This window comes from Pinus tabuliformis, chromosome J (genome assembly GCF_031772625.1).
Source record: "Pinus tabuliformis cultivar Carrire ecotype Pingquan chromosome J, CPIR1, whole genome shotgun sequence".
Taxonomy (NCBI): Eukaryota; Viridiplantae; Streptophyta; class Pinopsida; order Pinales; family Pinaceae; genus Pinus; species Pinus tabuliformis.
In genome coordinates, this window is record NC_142295.1 from 1,015,737,601 (window position 1) to 1,015,764,367 (window position 26,767).

General features: G+C 38.2%; 1 protein-coding gene across 2 annotated transcripts in view; it reads right to left on the reverse strand.

Moving 5' to 3' along the window:
* RUG3 (Regulator of chromosome condensation (RCC1) family protein) overlaps positions 1-26,767 on the reverse strand; it is a 239,951-nt gene that overhangs the window by 111,626 nt on the left and 101,558 nt on the right. For both annotated transcript variants that reach the window (XM_089378940.1, XM_089378941.1), the window contains exon 3: positions 26,047-26,238. In XM_089378940.1, coding sequence (XP_089235066.1) covers positions 26,047-26,238 — 192 coding nt within the window. The remainder of the gene's footprint in view (positions 1-26,046; positions 26,239-26,767) is intronic.

The window sequence follows — 26,767 nt, forward strand, 5'->3', positions numbered from 1 at the left end:
GAAATTAAAAAAAATCAAGTTATAACTCATGACACCTGTGAGACTAATCCATCATTCTTGACAAAGTAGATACAAAATGAAGAAAGACATGTCAGTTGTCACGCATATTTTACATACTTCATCTGAGAGTTTTCAAACAAAATGTTCCACATCATCAATGATATAGCGTGCCACAAAGAAAAGGTGCAAGAGAAAGAGAATGAGAAAGTGATTTGATGCATCAGATGGCCGCGAGCAGCTTGATTTTCAGATAGGAAAAAGTCTTACCGTATGCAACATTGGACATGGCACATCTAAGAAACAGCCAACAAATTTGCCTAAACGCAGGCAAATGCTCAGCGTTGCACTACATTGAACATATCTGATGCAATGGGGCATCCTTTGTATTGTATTCCTAACCCTACACCCTTTTATTTCAGTATTTTATTTTTGTAGGTAGATGTTTTCCATTTATTAAGATAGTTAATAAATGAAGAGCTTATATCTTTCTTGTGCTTAACGTTATATGATGATTTTTGGATGGACTCTACTTATGTTATATTGTGTGTTGCGTGCAGATTTTGCATTCTCACATTCCTCCGGTGCAGCAACGTGTCCACAAATAGAGCCAGATGTTGACCACTACATGCCAACAACCCATAACAATACACCCCATCTTTTCACAAAAGGGATAGCACTTGATCGATGTGTCTGTGTCGTCCAGCTATCATCATCAGGCTGATTTCCAAGATGTTATGTAAACCATTTCTGCATTTGTATAATGTAAATAATCTCAGTAGATCAATGTCATGTATGTAAAATTTTAATTTTTGTAAATTAAATTAATTTTTTTGCTAAATTTTAAACCTTTGATCCCTGGGGGTTAAGTCAAAGTCAAATTTTTTGGGAAATTAACTCAAAAATTTAATTTTTGAGTTAATTAAAATGCATTTAATTGAAAATTTTGAATTTCCTCGAGAATTAAATATTTCGACAGATGAGATTAAAAGAAATTTTAATCTTCATCAACAGTCGAAATTGCTTTGACGAGGATCACTCAAACTAGCCATTGGAGGATTTATCTTTAAATAGGAAGTCATTTGTCAATCGATTCATCCGACCTTTGAGTCGTGTACTTAGCAAGAAGCTCTTGTGTAATCTTTTTCTGGAAAATAAAGAAATACTTTGGGGTTAAGTTTCGCTGGTGTTACTCTTCATGGGAATACTGTAAGATGTGTTGTTTTCATGCATATTTTTTTCTAAAGCCATTGATAATAGCTTCTAAAGAGTGATTTGAGTACAGATATCTTACTCAGTTGCTAGGGTTCGAATAATAATCTAAATTTTGAACATAATAGAAGTATCTCTATTTGTCTAAGTTTTATTATTATTTTCTCGCTCTATTTTTAATAGTTGGATTGAGTTTTGCAGGGAAATCTTGATTCTAGATCCTCAGGCATTGGGGGAAGTTTTCAGTTGGACCAGCGAACTCCCGATCTGTGTTTTCTGAAGAGCCCAGTAAAATTAATCTCGTGCTTATCATCAGATTTTTTTGGTGATGCACAAAGGGTTTCGAGTTAGCACCTCTTTAAAATTTAAAAATTTAATTTTTGTATGAGAAATTGATAGATCTGGCTGTTGAGAGCCTTAGATTATCAGATCTGGGAGCGGAGTTGGACTCATACTCCTCAAATCTGATAGATATACCATTCTTGTGCATAGATCTATAATTTTTTTTGGTTTTCTAACTTGGGTTTTTTTGGGTTTTAGTTTTTTATCGTTGTACATATAGTTTGGGTGTTTTCTTGCAGTCGTGCAGCTACAAATCTGAGGAAGAAATTTGTGTAGAGTCCATATCTAGGCGCTCGAGGGTAAGATCTAGATCTCTGGGGTTTTATCAATATAATTTTGTAGGGACATTATTCAAAAAAATTGCAGTCCAAAGGTTCCAAAATTTTAAATCTAGATGCTTTCAAAAATTCAACATTTTAATCAAAAATTCTGAAATTTTTAAGTTTATGGGCTACCATTTCTTTGTTGAATGGTTTTTTTTCGATTCGCTACCTGGGTTTTTGGGTTTGCTGCAAAATTCAAAATTGTTTTTATAAATCCCTTCACAGCTCCATTGTTGCCAGCAATGCCCTCGAAGCTCCATTAAAGCCACAGTCTTTTCTCTGCTATATTTTGCTGTGTTTCCCTTTCTCCCTCCTAACCCATTCACGTCCCTTGGCCCTCCATGGTTGCCAACTCCCTAACCCGCGGTCCCTGCAAGACCTGTCCACTGCTCTCCTCATTGATCTGCAGCTCGAATCCCCTCGTGCGTACACCCCTCGCTATTGCTACCTGTGTGCAAATCATTCCAACGTGTAGTCTCCTTCCCTCTTGCCGTCGTCAATCCCAGCTCCTCATCCCTTCCGTTGTCTCAATCTGCATGCTTCCCTCCTCTCTGTTCGTCCTCCTCTTGCTACTGTCAATGCTCATCTCTCCTCTGTGTCGAAGCTTACACCTGTACAACAAAACAATTCGACTTTTTTTCTTTTTTATTTCATTTGTATATATGTGTTAGGTTTAGGTTCGAGCTTTCGTTTCTATTGTTTGTTCTTTTTGTTTTAGGTTAGGTTTAGGTTGCATTAGATTTATTTTATTTCTCCTTTTGATTTCGTTTTGAGTTGATTCTTTTTATTCCTTTTTATAATTTTAATTTATATATGCATTAGGTTAGTGTATTTTTCATTTTCCTTTAAAATTCGATTTTTTGTCTTGATTGTTATTTTTTCGATTTGTTTTAATTTGATTTTTTATTTTTATATTTTTTTTATTTTGATTTCACATTTTCTTGTTTTATTTTTACTTATGATTCTTTGATTTTGATTTTGATTTTCTTCCCTTTTATTTTTTTTATTTTATTTTTTATTTTGCTTTTAAAAAATCTAAAAATTTTAAAATTGACTAAAAAAAAAAAATTCTAAAAAGCATTTAAAAGATCTAAAAATTAAAATTTTCATTTGTGACTTCAAAATTCCTAAAAGAATTAAATCAAAAGAGGATTTGCGCTTTCACATTAAAAATTTTAATGTGGCCTATGGCCCATTAAAATTTCAATTTATTATTAAATTAATTGTCTAAGGAATAATTCAAATTCAAATTTAAAGTTCCTTGGTGTCATTGGTGTTAAATGTAAAATTTTAATTTTTGTAATATTGATTTCTCTATTGGCAAGTGTGATTAATGTTTTAAAAATTATATTGACTATTGGAGAATGATAAATTAATTCTAGATCTGGGTTATTGAATAAAATCATTTTTAATCTAGAATCATTGCTTAGCAATTAATTTTCATAATTCTTCATGGGATTTAATTGCTCGAACATATTGCAGTTTTGGGCGTTTACATTTAATTGTTCATGATCGTCACTATTTATCACATTTATAAATTGCCTTGGATAACTTGTTTTTGTTTACTTAGTCTATGGTTAAGAGTACAAAGGCACTGGCCTATAATCATTTCTATCTTGTGGTTGTGTCTTGGTCGTGTTAGTGTTTGATCTATTCATCTCAGTTAACCAAGACTCATTTACATTCATCAAGTTGTCCATCTTTAAGTCTCCTAGAGCCTATGTTCCACAGGTTATTCTCATTCATTCACCTTAGGGACTACCCCCCTTGTCTTGTCTAGGAGAAAGTCTAAACGAAGTGTGTAAGGATTAGAGTGACAGCCCTTACTCTAAGCGTTGTCGCGGTGCCTAGACACTTTGTGCGACAACAGGTTTCATGCTCATTATTGATGCTCTTCTAGGTAAAAGCATGTTCTTCATGCTTCTAGGGTTTGCTAGGCCATAGGATATATTGTCATTAGTTAAGAGAGTCAACATCATGTTTATAAGACCCTTCCGAGAAAAAATTATCTTGTAAAAGACTTTATTTTGAGTCTAGAAAGTCCTGGAAACCTCCAAAGTACAAGTCGTCCCTAACAGCTTCAAGTCGGCCTAAAGGAGGGAATTTAACCCCTTGGGAAGGCTATATAAAAGCGCAGATTCGACCATATTTGGCACTCACTCACTCACAAGTTTGATCTAAGACTAGAAGAGACAAGAAATGAGTGAAGGTCTAGAAGGCAAAAGGAATCCAAGAAGTTAAGGATAAAATTGTTTTTGGGCTCTATCTCTCTCACAAGTGCAAAGTTCTAGGGTTTTTGCAGCGACAAAGGAGGCTGAAACTGCAGGTTTGAGTTGCAGTATGACGAGGAGCAGTATCAAGTTGTTGGGAGAAGGAATACTTTATCTTGACTTCATTGACCTTGGAAGGATATCTTGCTCAAGGAAGGATCTCTTGAAAAAGATGGATTAGGGTTTTTGTAATTGGTGTAGGTCAAAGTTGCAGGACAAAGTTGTAGGGTCGAAGTTGCAGATAGAAGCTGGTTGATGCAAGATTGGGTTGTGGTGATCTGATTCTCTTGGAAGGTTTGTCTTGGTATTTGGAGGAGGACTTGGACTAGGGTTTGGGTTTTTGTTGTCTCATTTGAAGCAGATTATATAAGAAAAGACGAATTTCTCCTGGCTTTCCCATTGGAGGGGTTTTGCCCTAGATTGGAGCCTAATATCTGTGTCCACTGTGTTTACTGTTTTGCTCTTGATATTTGTTTGATGAAAAAAGTTCTAATAAAGAAACACAAGAAGAATAATAAAGTTTAAAAGAAAATATTAAGGTTAAGGAAAATATGAATTAATAGTTGCCACATTGCGTTTTCCAACAACGAGCAAAGGTTTGTGGTATATCTTAAGTGGAGTAAGGTCGAATATACTCTGTGAAGAAGACTAAAACCTGTGGTATATACCTTTATGGAAAACCTTGAGTTCTTGTGCAGAAGAATCCCACTATCAAGTCACAATTTATTGTGGGTTTAAGCAGTGTACAAGCTTGAGTTTGTTGAAGTGTGACTATGAAAGAAGAAGGAAAAAACTAGGCCTCCATCACAGACCTTGATCAAGCTACTCAAGAAGGATTTTATAGACAAATAAAGGAGGTCTGACTTGGCATCTTTTTGGTTGTCTTGTGGAGGCATCTTGCTAGTTAGTGTAACCATTAACTAACATTGACTTGGATGTATCTCTTGTTGAACTGAATATTTCTCTAAGAAGAAGGTTGTCTAGCTTTTCCCCATAGTGGGCTTTCCCAGGGTAAAAATCTTGTGTCTCTCTTGTGCATTGTGATCTCTACTACTTCATTGTTCTTATGGTTGAATTTTTGAATGTATAATTGCTTAATGATACATTGAAGTGCTAAATAATCATCTACATCATTGTAAGTATCAAGTTTCAGAAATAATTGCTAGTGTATTTTGCTCTCGTAAAATCAACATCCATCACCTCATCAAAAGCATTGTAACCTCTTTGGAGTTAGCAGAGTCTCCTAGGCATCCCCCTCTACCCAGCGGGGATCTCATGTGTGATTATGTTTGTTTTCATGGTTCTCTTTGATTTGGGAATAAAATTAGCCATTAGAGTAGTTTAATAACACAACATTAGATTAATCTCATTTCATTTTATTAGAGTAGTTTCAATTTCATAGTTAGATTTTATTAATGCTCTTAGATTAGTTTCAATTTCTTGCAAAGTAACGAACCCCATCAAACTCTTTTGTGCTCGCGCCATTGCAAGCTTACCTTGATCATTGGAAATGTTGATTTTTACAAGTGCAATATAGACAAGCACAATTTTCAGATAGAAATAATTACTTCTAATGATATTATTCATACTTTAGCACAGTCCAGATCATTAAGCAATTATACTTCAGAAAATTTCAAGCATAAATGCAGTAAGGAGGTAAAGATCAGAATAAAATAAGCATGCAAAAGAGACAAAAATTATCCTTGGGAAAACCCAACCTCGGGAAAAAGCCAGCAATCTTTTCTTAGGAGAAATTGTCCAATTCAACAAACGAAAAAATTGAATATCCCAATCAAACTTAGTCAAACTGACCAATCAATTCACATAGTTCAAACCTAGTCAAAAGAAAGAATTTCAATCTTCTGCAACAGCCAGTCAAATCTAGTCAAACAGGCCGAATTTCGGCCTCTACAACTTCTAGTCAAACAAGCCGAATCTCAACCCATGCAACAGCCTCAGGAATTTCAGTCAATTGCTTTAGTGTCAAACAGAGCAGTAAAAGGTCCATTCAAAGCAAGTCAAACAACCCAAAAAATCTTGTCAATGTTGGTCAAAGAAAGTCAAACTTTTAGTCAACTTCATTGGTCTTTACTCTCTCTCTCCTTCGCATGTGTGGATAGAAAAACAAAATAATAGATGATCTGAATTGCCTGCCAAATGTGAGAGGTCGAATGTCAATATATAGATTTCAAAGTAGGAGAGTTTTGACCAAGGGTCAAACCCATCCATATAGTGGGGCGAACTTGACTATCTGGGGCTGACATGAACTTAAAATAATAATTTAATTTCCTTTGACTTTGTTAACTTGAATACCAACCGTAGTTACAAAAATTCAACAGCACGTGACTTGAAAGAGCTTGTTGGTTAACTTAGTCTGATAGAGAAAGCCACTTCTATTCTCCTTATTGTGAGATTGGGGGAAATTGATAACTTTGACTTGTGAAATCAGGCTAGGGGCTAGATTTCCTTAGTGTTGGATCTCCATGCAATAGGATGACTTGTGAAATCAGAGGAGTCATTGATGTTAGCTTCCTCCTGTTGGATCTCCTTGCAACTTTCCTTAACCCAACAAGGATAAGGGTAGAATAGGAAACACACCTTAGTTAGATTTACTGCAATTACAAATCTCACATTGCACACTCACATGGATCACGTCAACTTACATCCATCAATTAATCGAAATCCAAGTGAAGTCTAACTTAAATAAAACATACCAAGAACATTCCACAACATTTACAGCACTTGGATTTCAATCACACTCTTGGGATTTACTTTACAACATTTTGTACTTGGTTATTTTTCATTGCCACATTTACTTTCAAAGTAGCATTTACTTTTGGCATTTCATTTCTAAGTATTTACTTTCAAGCACTTCACTCTTACTTTGGGTATTCACTTTCATAAGCTCTCTTTACTTGGCACTGGTCTCTACTGGCCAGTGTTGCGGGGGAGCGCCCCCCCCCCCCTCGCTCCCGCTCCCGATCCGCGCTCCGGGCGGGAGCGACTCGGGAGCGGGTCGGGAGCGCGCTCCCTAAAAAAAATTTCGCTCCCTGCCTTTTCGGGAGCGTTTTCGGGAGCGTTTTGCCTTTTTTGCATTTTTTTTTTTGTAGTAATGTTCGAAATGCAATTTTTTTTGAAAGAAACAAATAGTTTTTGAGTGGGGCAACTTAATGATCAAGTCTAGGCCCTAGTATTGATATGCTATTCATGGTAATGTTAAATTCTTAAAGTAAAAGTGACATTTTCTTTAATTTTCATTTTCATCCTTTTACTTAAATTTTTAACATTACCATGAAATGACTCAGGATGTTTGAGAGTGGTTTCGTCCTCATTGGATTTCATATGGAGAAAGTAGAATTTTAGATTTCATTCAAAATCCAGCAGACTTATCAGTTTTTCAGGATTTCAGGATTGGGGGATTGCAATGTTTCCATTGAATTTTGTCATGTATTAGGGTATGGAACTCATATTTAATCAAGAGTACCAATCCCTCTATGTACCTTGATGTTAGTGACATTGGTTGTCGAACTCCTCTATCATGACCCTTCTAAAAATGTACGCATCACTCAAACAAAATCTTGACTTGACATGCTATGCTTTTTCTATCTTATGTTAATGCTTAGAGGGTGATATTAATGGCAAAGATCCCTATACAGATACAAAGGTAATGACAAAGATACCTCTGGATATTAATGCTTGGAGGGTGATATTAATGACAAAGATCCTGATTTTGCAACAAGACTAAAAAATTAGACATTTCTCGTGGTGGCAAGAGGCCCAAGCATAAGAAATAGATAATAGATTTACTTCTCTTTTCTAGTTTCTAGTAGCTTTTATAACTATTGACTCTTTCATATTTATTATGATATTTTTTTAAACAATATATGACAATTTAAGTTTGAAGTTGGCAATTATAACTCATTAGTAATGAATTATGAATATGATGCTTCATGAAAGTTGAAAGTTGTTTCATTTCATTTCATTTTATAACATTTCATTTCATGTTAGATATTATTTGTTGTAATGGTTACACTTAGCTTACAAGTACAACTTTGGTGATCAATGATGATAAATGTTATATATTGAATTTTGAAAGCTTGAAACTTTAAGATTGATGAATCATGAGACTCAATATGTTGTATGTTACTATGTTACTAACTTGCGGACGTGGTTGATGAAGATTATAACTTCTAGATGATTGTTGTTATATGGTTCAATCTATGCTTTTTTATGTTTTTTATATCTAATTCATCATTCTACATGTTTTTGTTGACATATATGTATCAAAAATTAAAAAATATATATATTTTTAAAAAATCACTCCGGGATTCGCTCCCAAACCGGGAGCTTCTGAAAATGGTCGCTCCCGCTCCCAAGTAACATTGCTACTGGCTATATCATTTGCTTTAGAGTATTTCATTCATTTGTTTATCATTGTTACATTTCTTGCTTATGGATTGTTATATGTGCTTATGATTATTTCATTTACTCATTTGCATGCTTTAAAGTGATATGTTGTAATCTCTATGTTGATGGTTGAATGTGTTTTGGGTAATTCAATTAATTCCTAGATATTTCTTGTTTAACTTAGTTTAATCAAGCCTTAGTTTTCTTTCTCATAGGGACTACCCCCCTTGGCTTTGCTAGGAGTTAAGCCTAGACAGAGGAGTTGAGAATTGAGTGACAGTTGCTCAACTCGAGACTTGCCCCCAAGGCAACACCGAGTGGATTAAAGGTTTTCTCCACGATAGCCCCGGTGTGGATCAAGCAGAAACACAACTGTATCTACAAAATTATCTTAAAAATTATTTCCAAAAGACTTAGAAGGGTATTATCAAAACAAATTTTTAGAGAACAATATAGGTTTTAGAGAAAAGATGAATCCACGAGGCAGTTAGGATAGCACAAGAAAGCTTACACTCAATCAAGATCGGATATTAAAAATCATTAGTCATCAAAGTGGACCCCTCCAAAATTTATGATAAGGTAAGTTAGCTTAACCTAAGGCTCATCCTTATTCATTTGGTTTTTGTCATTATTTTGTGGTCTTGGTGATGATTTGCATTACCTCTATGTCTTTGCCATCCTAATTAATGGGGTTGCATCCCCCTTCTTCAAACCAGGCAAGGATGCCCCCTTTCCTCTTCTTTCTAATAGTTGAAGCATTAAGTAGGCTAATAAGGCTACAAAAAATGGCAGTTTCAAAGGGATATGCATTGGTCCAGCATATAATATCAATTGTCTCTTGTTTGCGGATGATATTCTGATCTTATGAGAAGAAACTAAAGGATAGTTGAAAAATTCAAAAACATTTTGGAGTTATTTTGCAACGCTATAGGTATGATTATAAATCTTGACAAATCCATTATTTCCAGCTGGTGTATCAGTGAACAAGAACAAGAATATACCTCCCATTTACTCTCCTACAACTGACTGACTTTGACCGACGTATTTGGGGTCTTACTTAAAATCCAACGTGTATTAAAAAGGTGGTTGGAAATGGCTAATTACCAAAGTGGAGAAGAGACTTAACACTTGGTGCATTCAATGGCTCTCTAGAGGGTTAAACTGGTACTTTTCAAGGAAGTACTAGAAGCAATACCAGCATATTGAATTTCACTAGCTTGGGTTACAAGAGGTGCATTCAAGATAATTAGAAAACCATGCAACTAATTTATCTGATCAAGAGACCCAAACAAAAAAGGACTCATATTGGCATCATCGAAAAAAATGGTTGTTCCAAAATGGTGCCTAAAAAATCCCTTTCTCTTCTTCAAAGCTCTCGCTACAAAAAAAAAGTGTGGAGGCTCTTACAAGGACAATGGATGTGGGTACAAGTAATCAAATGGAAGTATATTGTTCCAACTACAATAGAGGATTGGGTAAGAAACCCGCGAAAACAAACACATAATGCCTCAATCATTTGGAAATCTATGAATTCATCCTTTCGTTTGGTAGGAAATTGGTTGATTTGGAAGGTGGGCAAAGATGATAAAGTTCAAAACGGTCTTGACCCTTGAATACAGAATAAAAGCTTGCAAAGATTATCTCCTCGGTTGATCCAAGTGTTGAATATTTGTAGCTATGGTCAGTCTTCATAACTAGTTTTAGCACTCCAAAATAAAAGAAAATGACAAACATAAATTGTATTTCAAGTCAGCTTCAAAAGTGGGAAAAGTCAAATTTTGAAATTCAAATAAATTTAAATTTTACCTCCAAAATTTGTCAAGTTGGCCCTGTTGTCGCTCTGATTGTACAAGCGCGATGCCACAACAACTCAGGTCGAGGGTTGTCACTCTGATCCTCGGCCTCTCCATTCTAGATGTCTCCCAACAGCAGGCTATGGGGGGTAATCCCTATGGAAGATGGAAATGCAAGACTAGTTGGCAACCAACAAGTTCGGGAAACACGATTGAATGGCCTAGCCACTTGGTTGATTTTAGCAAGTTACCAGATTAGATTGGATTATTTATGAGACTAGTGCCTTATGGAGTCAACTACTTGCTCTATATCAATTAAGGACCAAATGACCGGATGAACAATTGTTGCTTAAATGCTTGCTTATCCCAGATAAAATGCAAAACCTATGACTTAGGTGAGATGTAAGATCTTGGTTTATTTTAATTAAATGCCTAGCTAAGTGTATCCCTTGATCTTTATCTATATTGAACCTAGTCTCTAAAGTAAGTGGCAAAGAGAAGTCAAGGTGAAGCAAACAAAGGTTTGGTTAACAATCCCTCTCCTTGAAATTTAACGTACCCAATGCCTCCGATGCTATAGAGACTATGGCTCTGACGACTGCAAGGTCGTCGTTTTAAATACTAGAGGGGCTAGACTTCTCAAGAAAATATGAGAAGGGTGTTTCTATCTTTCTATCAACCAAGTTTATGCTTGGAGGTATGTTAATTAATGCAAGACTAGTTCTAGCCTCTAGGATGCCAATGCAAGTATTGATTGATTCTTAAAGTGAGATTATTTAATATTCCTTTAAGTATTTAATTATAATTGATCTTAAGTTATGACAATAAGTACTTAACAATGGTAAATAGGAGACAATCTCTACCATAAAAATATGTGCCAATTTTACAAGTGCCAACGAGATACAAGAGATAACCAAGAAGTAATTGCCCAAGGGTTAGACAAGAAGATAAATGCTCTTCGCAATATAGAGTTACCATTCACAATAGATATTCACTTTGAACATGAACCATAGATCTAATGATAATTAGAGCACTTATCCACTTAAGACAATACAAAACGCCAATGATAATCAATGCTCTTATACAATTAGAAGTCTTCCCAGATAGATTAACAAGATAGTGCCAAAATTGTAATTAGATTCCTCAATACCAATTATTCAAGAGATATTCAATTAAATTAACAAGTCCTCAAGTTAAGAATACTTACATCTTTTAGTGCCAATGTGTAAGAGAACAAGAGACACTAATATTCAATGAATTCTTAGATTTATTGTTAATTTATGGTATGTTCTATGCTTAAGAGCAATTTACTTCAAATCTTCTTATCAACCCAATATCAATTTCCAGTATTGCAATCACATAGAACATAAATGTAAACAACAGAAGACAAGCCAAGACAAGAGACACAAGATGTGGCACCAACTAGGGACAAACCCCAATGCGGGGAAACTCTTTGATCAATTCTTCTATATTCTTCAATAATTCAGCAGAGAGAGAGATAGTACAATATCACAAATCTGTGATTTTACAACAGCAGCAATATAATCCTAATCAACAAGGTCAAAGCTGGTCAAACAACTCCCAAATGGCCATAAGTCAACTTAGGATAACTCGGCCTCAAACAACAATAGAAAGCAGCCCAAAACAGTCCTCAAAATGTGGTCAAACAACAGTCAACACTTCAGCAAATCTGCAGTCAACCCTAACGAGTCAATGTTGGTCAAAACTGTGGTAAAACAGAGGTCAACGTTGGCTGATCTGAACTATGACTTGCAAGGTAGAGGCTCCCCACACTAATCCGCAGTCAAAGGTATCCTTACGTTGGTCAACGCAGTCCTCTAGAGCCTCGATCAACCCAATTCAACGTTATTGTACCTTCCTACATCCTCCTGCACCCAAGTCAATGCTGCTGCTCCTTCATACGTCCTCCTACACCCAAGTCAATGCTGCTGCTCCTTCCTGCATCCTCCTACACCCAAGTCAACGTTGTTGCTCCTTCCTGCGTCCTCTTTCTTCCACGTGAGAGAGAGATGCTCCTCCTACGCATACCCAAACAAGCTAGGAGAGAGAAGAGATGTGGAGATGAGATGAGTGCGATAATGCCTCAAGGTCTCCTCTACTTATATGCCACGTTGAGGTTTAGCTGTGGGTGTAAAACATTATTTTGCTTGCTAGCCGACCTTGACAAATTGTCAAGAAATACAAATAAATTCATATCTCCATGAATACATGTCAAAATCGAATGATCGTTAGATCAATCCTACACCTCTCGATGAGAGGAATCCAAGAAAAATATCAACTGCCATAAATGAGGTGACCCACATGGAGTCTGGCCCTAGTTTCCAATTTTAACACTCCCTCTCAACTAGGGAGAACTCCATTTGCTAATCTATCTGTGTGTCAGTACTATCTCTGCCATCAAATGCACTACCCTGTACTGCTTTGCTCTGCTGAACTATGATGAAGAAGAAATGATCGAGAATGTATCATACCATCCTCTATTGACCCGAAGTCAATCCTAATGAAGAGAGTGTGTCATACCACTCTTATTGATCTGAAATCAGTTCCAAATAAAGAGAGTGTCTCATACCACTCTTACTGACCCGAAGTCAGTTCCAAAAGAGAGTGAGTTATATCACTCTTACTGACCCGAAGTCAGTTCCAATTGATCCCAGATCAATGTCATCCTAGCATAGGGAGTACGGTAGATACATGATACGTCCATCAGTACTACTATGGTCCCTATACTCATTTCCCTACTCATTGGCCAGATGAGAGGTACTTCCCATGAGTCCCAGACTGCATGGGTAGGATGTCTTGGCAGGAAGGATGAACCACTCATCCTGCCTACATGTCGCCATGGGGTATCAAAGGGGAAGGTTGAATCATTCACCCTATACATAGCACACCACTAGGGGAGGGTGACTCACCCTATTGTCGCTTGTCACTCCAAGAAGTACCCCAAGGCCCCCGAAGCTCCCAGAGCTCAATGTATGCATCATACATGACCCTCATAAGAGGGTCTCTCCACGACTCCTAGTCATTCTCGAAAAGTCAAGAATTTGACCATTCCCAGGGGCTTTGTCAGAATGTCAACAACCTGCTCATCAGTCCCAATATGATGGAGCCTTATTGCTCCTCATTGTACCATATCCCGGATAAAGTGGTACCTAATGTCGATGTGCTTGGAGCGATCATGAAATACGGGACTCTCTGATAAATGAATCCCACTCTGGTTGTCGCAGAGGATCATGGTAGTATCTAGTGTATGTCCAAACAGCTCACTGAAGAGCTTCCTCAACCAAACAGCCTCACAAGAGGCCATACTCGCAGCAATGTACTCTGCCTCAACGGTGCTCAACGCCACCGACTTCTGCTTCCTGCTCATCCACGATATCGAAGCAGAACCCAAAGAGAAGCAGCACCCGAAAGTGCTCTTTTAGTCCACCACACTGCCTGCCCAATCAGCATCAAAATATCCATGTAGCCTCACATCTCCAGCAGTGTATCTCAAACCCATGAGTGATTATGCCCCGAAGATATCTCAAAGATTCTTGGCACCAATCCAATGTGAGTGATGAGGCTCAACTATATATTGGCTCAACGTGTTGACTGCAAAACATATATCCAGACGGGAGTTCACCAAGAACATCAATGCTCCTATGAGTTGACGATACTCAGAAGCATTTCCCAAAATAGGTCTGGCAACACTACCGCTTAACTTCTTGAAGTTGAGCTCCATCGAGGTAGTAACGAACTTGCAGTCCACCATACCAAATCTCTCCAATATCTTCACCACATATTTTCCTTGAGATAGGAAAATTTCACCTGACTTTTGCCAGACCTCTAACCCTAGGAAATAGTGCATCAGTCCTAGGTCCTTCATCTCAAATTCGGAAGCCAACTCCCTCTTATATTTGAGAATGAGAGCATCTGCACCTGTCAAAAAGAGGTCGTCAACATACAGCAACAGTATGAGAGGCTTATCATCTTCAACCTTAAATTAAAGGTTTGGATCGGCTTCACTCCTACTAAATCCCAACTTCATCAAGTAGCTATCGATCCTCTCATACCAAGCTCAGGGTGCTTGCTTCAGCCCATAGAAAGCTTTCTTCAACCTGCATACGTGAGATTCTCGATTATGAATCTCAAACCCCTCAGGTTGTTCCACATAGACTTCCTCTTTAATAGAACCATGCAAGAACACGGTCTTGACATCCATATGATGTAGGTTCCATCCTTGCGAAGCAACAAGGGCTATGATCGAGCGGATAATGGTGTATTGGGCAACAAGTGCAAATATCTCATCATAGTCTACACCTTCCTTATGAGAGAAGCCTCGAGCAACAAAGCAAGCCTTATACTTTTCAACACTCCCATCAGCTCCATGCTTGATTTTGTAAAGCCATTTCAAGGTGACAATTGTTTTGTCCTAGGGTCTGGGGACCACATCCCAGACATCATTCTTTATGATGGACTCATATTCCTCATTCATAGCATCCTTCCATACTTGATGCTTTACGGCTTCTTCGAACGATGAAGGTTCATAATGATGGTGCTAATAATAATCAAGTATCCCTGATACCTGATCGGTTTCTTACTTTCACGGAAAGTCCCTCTGGGTGCAATATGTCTCTCGGCATCTTTGAGAGTCCCCCTAAGCCATGAGGGCCTCTTCCTAGAAGAGGAAGGCTCTTGCGGAGGGGGATCAATAGGATCCATAGGTTCTTCCACATCAGGCATCGTCTCATCTTCCTTCTCATCCGGCTTCCTGGTGTCAGCTTCTTTATCTTTCCTAAGAATAGGAAGATTGTCAACCTTGCTAAGAGCCATATCTTCGTCAAAGGTGACATCATGACTTATCTCGACTTCCCTTTGACCAGCCACATAGATTCTATAGCCCTTAGAATTTTCGCTATAGCCCACAAAGATTCCCTTCTTTCCAGATGCACCCAATTTTCTTCTTTTCTCTTTCAGCACATGAAAATATACGGGACTTCCAAAAATTCTAAAATGAGAGACATCAGGTTTCTTACCAGTGAACATCTCTTCGGGGGTCTTGGAATCCAATGCTTGATGAGGGCATTGGTTTTGAACATATACGGCGGTATTCGCAGCTTCAGCCCATAGAAACTTTGGAAGCCTTTGATCATGGAGCATGGAACGAACAGCTTCCAAAATCGTACGGTTCTTCCTTTCCGCCACACCATTCTGCTCAGGAGTGTATGGTGTTGTGGTCTCCCTATTAATGCCTGCTTCTTTGCAAAATTCATGGAACTCATTGGATTCATACTCGGTCCCATTATCAGCCCTTAAAATCTTGATCCTCTTCTCGGTTTGATTCTCGATCAAGAATTTGAAGTGATGGAACCAGGAGAACACTTCATCCTTCTTTTTCAAGAAGTATATCCAAGTCTTGCGAGAATAATCATCTGTAAAAGTGAGATAATATAGATATCCTCCCAAAGAGTTCACAGGAATCATACCAGATATGTCGAAGTGAACCAACTGCAAAATGTCAGAGAGAGGTCTTGCTATGGCTTGAGGGGAATGATCCCATTTCGAGCTTTCCTTCGGCACATCCCGGACATACACCTTCATGCTCTACTTTAAACTCGGGCATCCCTGTCACCATCTGTCTCACATCGGGTAGAGCCTTATAATGAAGGTCGGAAAACCTCCGATGCCATAGTTCAGACTGTAGAGATGTGTCGCAAGACATGACTCCCAACGGACTTCTTCCAACTTGATATAAAGAGTCAACCTGAAACCCAAGAGTGAAAGCATCTTTAAAATTCTTTTTCCACACAAGTACCTTGCCATCAATTAAGGCCACCTTGTAGCCTTTGTCTTCCATTGCCGAAATGGACACCAGGTTCTTCTTGAGATCAAGTACATATAGGACTTCTTGCAAATGAATTGTGTTACCCTGATTTAATTGAAGAGTAACATTCCCTACACCCTTTACGGGATAGGTGGAATTGTCTCCGAGAATAATCTCCAAGTTTGTCTCCTTCTCTATCAAATTAGAGAGAGCTTCCTTGTAACCAGTGAAGTGCCTTGAGGCACCACTATCAATAAGCCAATTTCCCAACGAGTCCGGAGGAGAGGTAGTGGAGAGGGCCGATATCAGATAATATTCATCTTTCTTATTGTTAACAACTTTTGATTCATACCCAGAGTTCCTTGCTTTCTTGGAAGGTTGACCACTTCCTTGATTTCCCGTATTCCTCTTTCATTGAACCTGCCATTCCTCTAATTGTGGTTGGAGTTGCCCCTGGAGTGATTTTGATCATCATCATGTAATGTGTCCTTTCTATTTGGACACTCCCTTGCATAGTGGCCAAAATTATTGCAAACAAAGCATCTTCCATTCCTTCCACCCTTCGATTCGATCTTTCCTTTGAAGTGACCTTTAGACCTAGAATTATTTCTCCTTTTGGCATGAGAGGAGAAAGCAGTGGGGTTGCCTTTGCTTGAAGGCATTTCTTGCTCCACCATCCTTGTCTCTTCTTGAATGCATCTCGACATCAATTCTTCAAATCTCGAAATTCGGTCATTGTTGAGAAGAGTGGTTCTAAATATATACCATTCAGATGGGAGCCCTCCAAGGGTAGTGATAGTTAGTTCCCTATCAAGAATAACTTCTCCAATTGATAGGAGATCATCCTTGATCTCAGTGATCCTTAAGAAGCAGGATTGAATATCTTTGTCCTTTCTCTTCTTAATATCCTTCAACTTATTTTTGAGGAACAAAACTTGATTTGCATCACTAACTTTGAACAAGCTTACCAGTCTATCGTAGATCCCCTTGGAGGTGCTCAACTCGAAAATGTAGGCCACCAGACGCTTGTCAATTGAGTCTCGAATGATCTTCTTCGCTTTGACTTCACCCTTAGTGTACTTGTTCCTTGTAGCAACCTGTGCATTTGATGGAGGCTCTGTAATTCTACCCCTCACATAGTCCAACACTTCCTGCTGTTCCAATGTCAGATCAAGGGACATCTTCCATCCATTATAGTCAAACTTCTCACAGAGCTTGTTTTCAGCAGGGAAGTGCGATGAGGAACCCATGAAGCCTTTTTTTTAACTTTTTCCAACTATCTTCAGTGATTGCTCTTGCTCTTGTTTGGGTTTTGTCTTCACCTCACCTCTAATACCATGTTAATTTATGGTATGTTCTATGCTTAAGAGCAATTTACTTCAAATCTTCTTATTAGCCCAATATCAATTTCAAGTATTGCAATCACATCAACATGATAGTAAAATGCAGATAGAACATAAATGTAAACAACAGAAGACAAGCCAAGACAAGAGACACAAGATGTGGCACCAGCCCGAGACAAACCCCAATGTGGGGAAACCCTTTGATCAATTCTTCTATATTCTTCAATAATTCAGCAATGAGAGAGAGAGTACAATATCACAAATCTGTGATTTTACAACAGCAGCAGTGTAATACTAATCAACAAGGTCAAAGTTGGTCAAACAACTCCCAAATGACCTTAAGTCAACCTAGGAGAACTCAACCTCCAACAGCAATAGAAAGCAGCCCAAAACAGTCCTCAAAATGTGGTCAAACAACAGTCAATGCTTCAGCAAATCTGCAGTCAACCCTAACCAGTCAATGCTGGTCAAAACCATGGTCAAACAGAGGTCAACGTTAGCTGTTCTGAACTACGGCTTGCAAGGTAGAGGCTCCCCGCACTAATCCGCAGTCAAAGGTATCCTTATGCTGGTCAACGCAATCCTCTAGCACCTCGGTCAACCCAAGTCAACGTTGTTGTACCTTCTGCATCCCCCTGCACCCAAGTCAACGTTGTTGCTCCTTCCTGCGTCCTCCTTCCACGTGAGAGAGAGATACTCCTCCTACGCATACCCAAACAAGCTAGGAGAGAGAAGAGATGTGGAGATGAGATGAGTGTGATAATGCCTCAAGGTCTCCTCTACTTATATGCCACGTTGAGATTTAGCTGGGGGGATGTAAAAGATTATTTCGCTTGCTGGCTGACCTTGACAAATTGTCAAGAAATACAAATAAATTCATATCTCCATGAGTACATGTCGGAATCAAATGATCGTTAGATCAATCCTACACCCCTTGATGAGAGGAATCCAAGAAAAATATCAGCTGCCATAAATGAGGTGACTCACATGGAGTTTGGCCCTAGTTGCCAATTTTAACATTTATTAACTTAAGCAACCATTCAACAAAATTATTGGATTATGTGCTTAGATGAGTGAGCCTATAAGTGCAAGTTTGGAACTTATGGAGATCTCGCAAAACAACAATATGTTAGTGCTCTTGAAACAATAGAAACAATGTAGCAACTAGCCCAACAATAAATTCACTTCAATGTTAGCTACAACATGCAATTAACCAATTCAAGGAACATTGAAGAGCAGTAATTAAACCTTAGGACAGCAGTAAGTTACTAATGCCCAATGCCAAATTAATGCCAAAATTATTACTACCTCTTAATTTAGAATGCAAGCGATGAGAAGATGCTTATGTCACTGTTTATCAGACCTTATGATGGTTCTTTTAGACAGTGGACAGTCACCAAAAATTCATGAAGTATGCCAAACAAATAATTACCCAAGTATGCAAGTGATTTATTAATATGTTAGGGAACTTGTATGTCAACTTTATGCCAATTTCATGAAGAATTTTGCCACTGTTACCAAATGTTTATATAGCTGTAAGTAAACAGTGAAGGTTTGAGAGTTTTGAGGGCAAACCACTTCAGCCTTGAGGCCTTGGAAATGATTAGAAACTTGCCAAAGATTCCCCCAATGGAATATCTAGCTGCAACCACCAATGTTTGCTATGAAATCACTTGAAAATCACTGCAATCACAATGAATTAGCTCAACAACCCAATGTGAATGACTGAATAAGGCAACAAGGGCAGAGATGAAAGGATCAAAGCCTTAGGAGGCCACGGATGAGAGGGAAGAGGCCTCAAATGCCTGCGATAGGAAGACAAGGCCAACAGGCCTGCGGTTCAAAGGTAGAGGCCTTGTAGGCCTACTGGAAAGGAACCAAGGCCTTAAGGGTCTGCAGCTCAAGAGTATGGCCTCCTAGAGGCCTATGGCATCCAAGAAACAACCTCGTAGAGTTTGTCGCAAAGGGGGAAAGGGCAGAAGAGGCTGATGGAGGGAAGAAGAGAGGAGGAAAAGAGCCACGAAGGAAGAAGGAAGTAGGCCGAGAACTTAAAAGGGAGAGAGAACACGACATAGGGTTAAAGGGCTGGTCGAGGCAAGGAAAGAGGCTTTAAAGCTTGTGGCAAGGAGGAGTAAGGGTCACAGAGGGGAAAGAAGGGGCAGCGGAAGAGAGAGTTGGGAGGCCGAGAGGATTGGAGGGTCGTCAAGCCCCGCGGCTAGGCCTAAAAGGCCTCAAGAAGCCCACGGCAGGGTCTAGGAAGGCAGATGGAGGGTAGCCGAGGGTAAGGATGTAATATTCCTAAGGGAAAATTAACAGTGATAAACAGCCATAATAGCACATGCACGCAAAACTTTTACACGAAGTAAAAACATATAAATTCATCCAAAAACTGAGCCATGTTGAGCCACTTTATTATAAATCAGTGGGGGTACAACAAAAGTATGGAGTGAGTGCACCTGAGCTTTCCAAAGGCAAGCTAAACAAGTCCCAAGTGAAGAAGACAATGGCCCAAATGATGGGAAGACAATTCCCCTCTAAGCTCTGCGTTGGCCCTAGAAAATTGCACTACTAGCTGATGTAGATATGCTATTTGGCCCTCCTCTAGTGCTCAGAAAATTCAAGGAAATTAACCCCCATCTCCTCTCAAATAACACACCAAATCCTAGAAAGGGTTTGGCCTAGTTCTGACCCTCAAAATTACCGCCAATTTCCACGTATTCCTCCAACTGCTAGGTAATTTGGTATGCCTAGAAAGACCCCTATTCATCTCCTCCAAAATGATGGTAAATGCTGGCAAAATTCCTCTCCAAATGTCCCACCAAATCTCCAGCTTAGTTCAGCCCCATTATTTCTCCCCCTCAACTCGCACGTGTGGCCTAGAAACTCCCTCTGCACAGGCCCACGCAGTCCCTGAAATGGTGTCACTGCTATAGCAAAATCCCCACAAAAATGTGTCTTCTTAACACTACAAATCTCCATCAGAAAATGGTCCAAGGCTCTCCCGGAAAACTCAGCCAGTTTGTTGCTCTACAACCCACTCTCTCGGAAAACTCAGCCAGTTTGTTGCATATTCCTTTCCTGCACCCAGACTGCTGAGTAAATCCCACGAAATGCATTGATGTCAAATCTGGAACAGCTCCCAAATAGTGTAGATCTTCCTCCTTGGGTTGGCACTCGAAGTCCACCGAAGGTCGAGGAAGAATCTCGCCTGAGAATCTTGTGTGTTGAACAACACTTGCAGACCTGACTCAACAGCTCAAGCGTGCTAGTTGGATTCGATTAGTAAAGGTTCAAAAGCCCCCAAAATGATGCATCTCTCGCTACGTATCCTTAAGCTCCCGCTTCTCCATGTCAGCCCCATGCATCGACCCCACCTTGGTCTTTCTCCCTCCAAAAGTGCGAGTTTGCTCAAGGAGTGTGTATTCCTATTTTGGGTGGTCCCCACCATCTACTACAACTTCGATTTCCCTTTTTCTCCTATGTTGGGACCCTCCTTAGCCAATTAATTAAGTGGGGTCCTCCTAACCCACTTCTCCTAAGTTAAGCACTCCCAAAATATCAAAATTGCCATGACTTCAAAATTGCAAAACCGGTGTAGTTGTTGTGTGAAATTAGTTCGAGGGAACATCACAAAGGGAGGCTCATGGACAGGCCTAGTTGGCCCTGGCAAGGGCAACGGCTCATAAAAATGGAGATGGCTAGGTCGAAGGGGGCAGCGGCTAGGGCTTAAGGGAAACGCTGGGCCAAGGAGGCCCAAAATTTATCAAACCTTCACAAAAAAAAAAAAATTGTTTCAGATCTTCGGTATTGCTCAATTTCACTACAAAATTCCTTGATGTTGGCCCTGCAAATAGAATAGAGACTAGATCTTACCCTCAAGGGCCTAAATCTAGCTCAAAACCCCAACAAATCCTATGGAGTGGCTTGAATCTCACCTACACAAATGAAAAATAAAAATACACAAAACTCCAATATATATAAAAATTTAAAATAAAACCCCAAACCCCAATTGCTGCAAAACAAGGGTTAGAGAAAATTTATTTACAACAAATATTTACAAGATATATACAAATATGCAATGCTTGTAAAAATTAAATATTTTTGAGAAAAAAAATTAAATGATGAATAAAGGCAATAGATCAAATGTGTTTCGAAAGTTGTGGTATTGCCCACAGCCTTAGCGAAGTAAGAAAATCAAATAAAATACCCTGAGCCCAAACAAGGTCAGCTCTTCTCCAAAGTCTGTGAACTTGGAGCCCATGAGTCGGTGTACCTGCAAAATCTGTATATTCCTTCGAGCAAACTTGTTAGACATATGGCAAATCAGATCAACTAAGATAGACCCAAAATCTACCAATAGAATGTTCTTATCACCATCTAATGACTAACAAGCTTATAAAATTTTAAGCACAATATAGGAAAGCACATATCATAGATCATCAGACAAAGAATACCATGAAATGAACCCCAAAGTCTTTTACTATGATATTTCAAACGTTCCTAGCAGATCAATGGAACAACACCAGTGTTACAAAATTACATATACCAGAGTTAAAGTTTTCATCATGACTTGAGAAGAAAATGGCTTCTAATTTATAGATAAATCCTCCAAGTGGAAAATAACTACTAGTTGGCTTGATCCCCATCAAAATAATCTTGACCATCGATAAATATTTGATCATCTTTTAATCTTTGTCGTCGAAAATATTTATTTTTTGAGGAATTTTCGAATTTCTCATAAAATCCATTTTTTATTAATCCAAAAATTAATTTTTTGGATTAATTTCTTCAAAAATTTGACTTTGACTTAACCACCAAGGTCCAAGGGCTTAATTTTTCTTAAAAAATCCATTTTTTCCTTGGTGGGGGGACATCCAAAAATTGACTTCTTTCTACCCACGAATTTTTTGGTCATTTTCCACTTGGAGAAATTAATTTCTGTAAAATTATATTTTTTTACTCTAAATTAATTAATTTTATAGCTTAGAATTTTATTTTATTTTGCCAAAAAAATTTAATTAATTGACACTTGAGGGGATTAATTATTTTTCCACCCTCAAATACTTTAGCCATAGTGTCTGATTATGAGGGACCATGCATTAAAATATTTTTTACATCAAATAATTACAATAATTCAACCCTCAAATGAGGAATACCCATTCATTATAAACCTTCGAAATAATTACCCAATATTGCGACACAATATGATCTAGTAAACCAAGTGATTTGTAATAAAATAATTTATCCAAATAACTTAAATTATTCCCAAACCACTTTTACAAAAACTTGATATAACACTAAGACTCACCTAAGATTTTGTCAATAAATTCCACCCTAGCTTTAGGGTTTAAGCTAGAAGAAAAAACTCCACCGATTATCCGTGTTTAAAAACACACATAATGCGACAAGACGAAAAACCTCTTAGGATGAAATTCATCGCCAAAATCATAGGTTTACCTAGGTTGTTGCATAATTAAACAATCGTACTAGCATCATTTACATTACAATTTGTAAAAAATGGGTTTACAATGACATAAGAATTAGCTGGCTCATGATCATGTCTTTGAAAAAAATTGTACAACTGCTTCCTTGAACTTATGACAAAATAGGTGCAACAGACCCTAGTGAAGGGACACACCAATTCAGCTTATTCAACATCTATATATTGGCATTCGACCTCTCCATTTAGGCATCCAATTCGGATAATCATTTTGTCTTTGTTCACACATACGAGAGAGGGAGGTTTTTGAAGCAGAAAGGACGAATCTGTGGGAGACTTGAAGGACAAATTCTCTAAGGCAGACCAAAATCTCTGTGGCACAGCAGACTGAATTTCTGAGGCTAATTGAGAGCAGTTTGACCATGTTTGACCTGGGTTTGGTTAGTGGTCAGTTTGACTTGATTTGACTGGAAAATTCAGATTGTATTCCTTGTTGCACTGGAAAAATTTCTCTAAGAAAAGGTTGTCGGGTTTTCACCTAGTTTGGGGTTTTCCCAGGATAATTTTTGTCTCTTGTGTTTGACTGTCTCTTCATGATCCTATCATCTTTATTTTTTTATTGTTGAGATTTTCTATGAGTAATTGCTTAATGACTAATGTGATATAAGACAAATTTGTGAAGTAATCATTGGAAGTAGTTATCAATCTAGAAAATCATGAAATTCAACGCCAAGAACTTAGAAGTAGAGGTTTTTACACACTTAGATTGTGAATTAGGAGAGGTCTACCAATTCGCAACAACAATGACTTACCTGGAGGAGTTGGATCTGAGACAAGATTTGCTAAGGCCTAGAAGGGCTATACAGAGGTTTTAAAAGATGGCAATGTAAAAACATGTGAAGATGATGATCAGTTGTCCTGGTCCCTCAATCCCTCTGGAACTTACATACCTAAGCTAGGTTGTAGAGCACTTCCTGAAGAAGAACTGGAGGGACACCAAGCTTGGTGGTGGAAAAAAAAAATCTGGAAATTAATGTGTCCTTCCCAAAAATAAAATCTTCATATGGCCGAGATATTAAACAATAAAGGTCCAATGTGGGAGGTGCTTCAGATTAAAAAAAATGAATGGGCCAAGTTGGTGTAATCTATGCAAAAATCCACCTGAAGCCATAGAACATCTAATTATGACCTGTCCGTTTTATAGAAGAGGTTAGGAAAGAAGTAAAAGCTTGATAGGGCTAAACGATGTTTGGAAAGGAGACAAAAGAAGCTTTCAGATCTCGGTATTCAGGAAATGACACAAAGAAGATCAAAACCTTCCCCCTCAAGATAGCTTGGGGAGTATGGTTTGCTATAAATCTGATTTTGTTTGCAGGATAGGAGACTCACCCTCTCAAATGTGCGATCCAATTATCCTAAATGTTTATCCACATATCGAAGAAAAACAAAAAGGACATGATCTCAAAGAAAAGATAACATACAAGGCTGTTGCTTCAGCATATGTTGATGGTGCCTCAAAACCAAAAGGGGGTACAGGATGAATCTATATTTCTTCTAATCACTATATATCCTTTAAAGCTAGTATTGGTCAAGAATCTAACAACTTCTGTGAACTGATAGCACTCAAACTAATTTTTCAGCTGGCTCAAGATCATGGGGTTTCACAAATTCAAATTTTTGGTGACTCTCTTTTGATTATCAAATGCATACAAAAAAAAGATTCAATCAGAAATTTCATATTAGAACCCCTATATGATGATATACAAATACAGATGACAGCTTTCTCACATACAGAAACAGGAACAGCATAGTGAATGGCCTTTCAAAAGCTGTATTGGGACTGGAGCACAGTACTTAGACATTATCCATCCTATAGGATAGCCACACCACTGATTTTACCCATGAACCTTGGATATAACTTCATACTTTTCTGTATGAAGACAAAGGGCTGTTTATAGCTATATTTTTAAATATGTATTTTTTGAGAAAATGAACAGCTTTACTTTTTATGATACAGTAGGTTGATATACTTTGGAGAAAAGCAAGTAGGAAGAGCATTTTGCTCTAAATGATTGTTGAGCACTTTTTCAATGCTGGGAGGTATATGACTATGTAATTTTGCTTTTTATAACTAAAATTACAGAATTTTTTCCTTGGAAAATAAAAGTAGGGTGCACGGGTTGCAGGACCTACACTGCATCTGGCACGTAGATCATTTCATATGAATTTAACACATCTTCCTTAAGTTATCAGACTTCTTCACTAACTTTACTGATCTGGTGTGAAGCAGTGTAGCACAACTCTAATAAGACCCACGAGTACCCGTGAGTCTTGATGGGTTTTATAGCAAGAAAGGTCACTCACATAGAACCTGCAGTTTTTACCCATACCCACATAAAACTCAGCGACCCGCTTTGAACCCACGAAGAACTACATATGATCTGCATAAGACTCGTGGAGACCCTCAAAATTCGTTTTTTCTTTTTTCTTTTTTCTTTTTTGTGATTAAAATTTACCATATTTTAAGTTTTTTCTGTATTTTGCTGAGTCTTATACGAGTCTTATACGGGTCATTCCCGAGTCTTATACAGGTCGCCGAGTCAACAGCCAGACGAGTCTTCTACGAGTACGAGTCATGCAACATTGCTATGAAGCAATGAACCTGACACATTTAGAGACAATCAACAGGAAAACTTACAAGAGATATTTAGATGTTTCATGACTACACGAAGAAATAGGCAACATGGCCATCTCACCCGGTAGGAAAACATGGCTTACTGTTTGGACTAGTAATTAATTTCGGTAGTTAATTTTGTCTCCTGAAGTTGACTAAAACACTTAAGCAGCTAAGACATTTCTTTCAAGTTACAATGCAATTATTACACATCAAGCAAACAATCCACAACCAGAAGAACAAAGAAAAAGGTTACTGGATGAGGACAAAACAGAACTGTATATCCGGCTTAGAAAAGGCAAATTTATTGCAGCAAAGCAACTTTGTCAAAACAGTACTATATATCCTCTCAAGCACACATACATTGAATCAACAATGATTAGCTCAAACGGGGAAACACACAGAAGGTTAAGCATCTTACCACCCCAGCTCCACACCTGTCCTTCTGAAGTCAAAGCCAATGTAAAAAATCCTCCACAGCTGACAGCAGCAATAGGCACAGGTAATTCCTTCACTCTTGTGGGAGTGCCAAGCGCTCCTTCATCAGGACCACCTTCGCTGCCAAGCCCCAGTCTACCTTCTCCCTCGTCTCTCCCCCATGTATAAAGCTCCCCTGTTACAGAAAGTAACCAAAAAACAGTGATGTTAGTTTGCAATACTTTCATATGCCTTTTTCCTCATCAAAAATCCAAAATCAAGTCAAAAAAGATATTTTCAGAATTTCTCTTTTCCTACTTCCAACGATGTGCATTGCGTAAGAGCTCAACTATTAACAGAAATTTATAAGAGAGCCAATCGAAGGATTCTACAATGGTTCATGTTCTCAATTAAGCTCTAATAATGGAGAATCAAGATTATCATTCCAGTGGTGGAAAAATCAGAGAGGTGAAATCATGTGTCAGACTGTTTCAGGAGCAGAAATCATGAGTTAGAAGAATCTGGGAGGAAAATTTGACTTTGAGTTCCCTTAGAATACTAATGCATATTCCTCATAAGAACATCACCTTAGGAAATAATGTACAGATATCATGGAAAATATCAGAAACATGAACATAACACATAGAACAGAAAATATGCCAAGAAAGGGACAAACAATACTCTGCAGATTTGTAGACTATGGACATTGTTGGCTCAAAATCTAC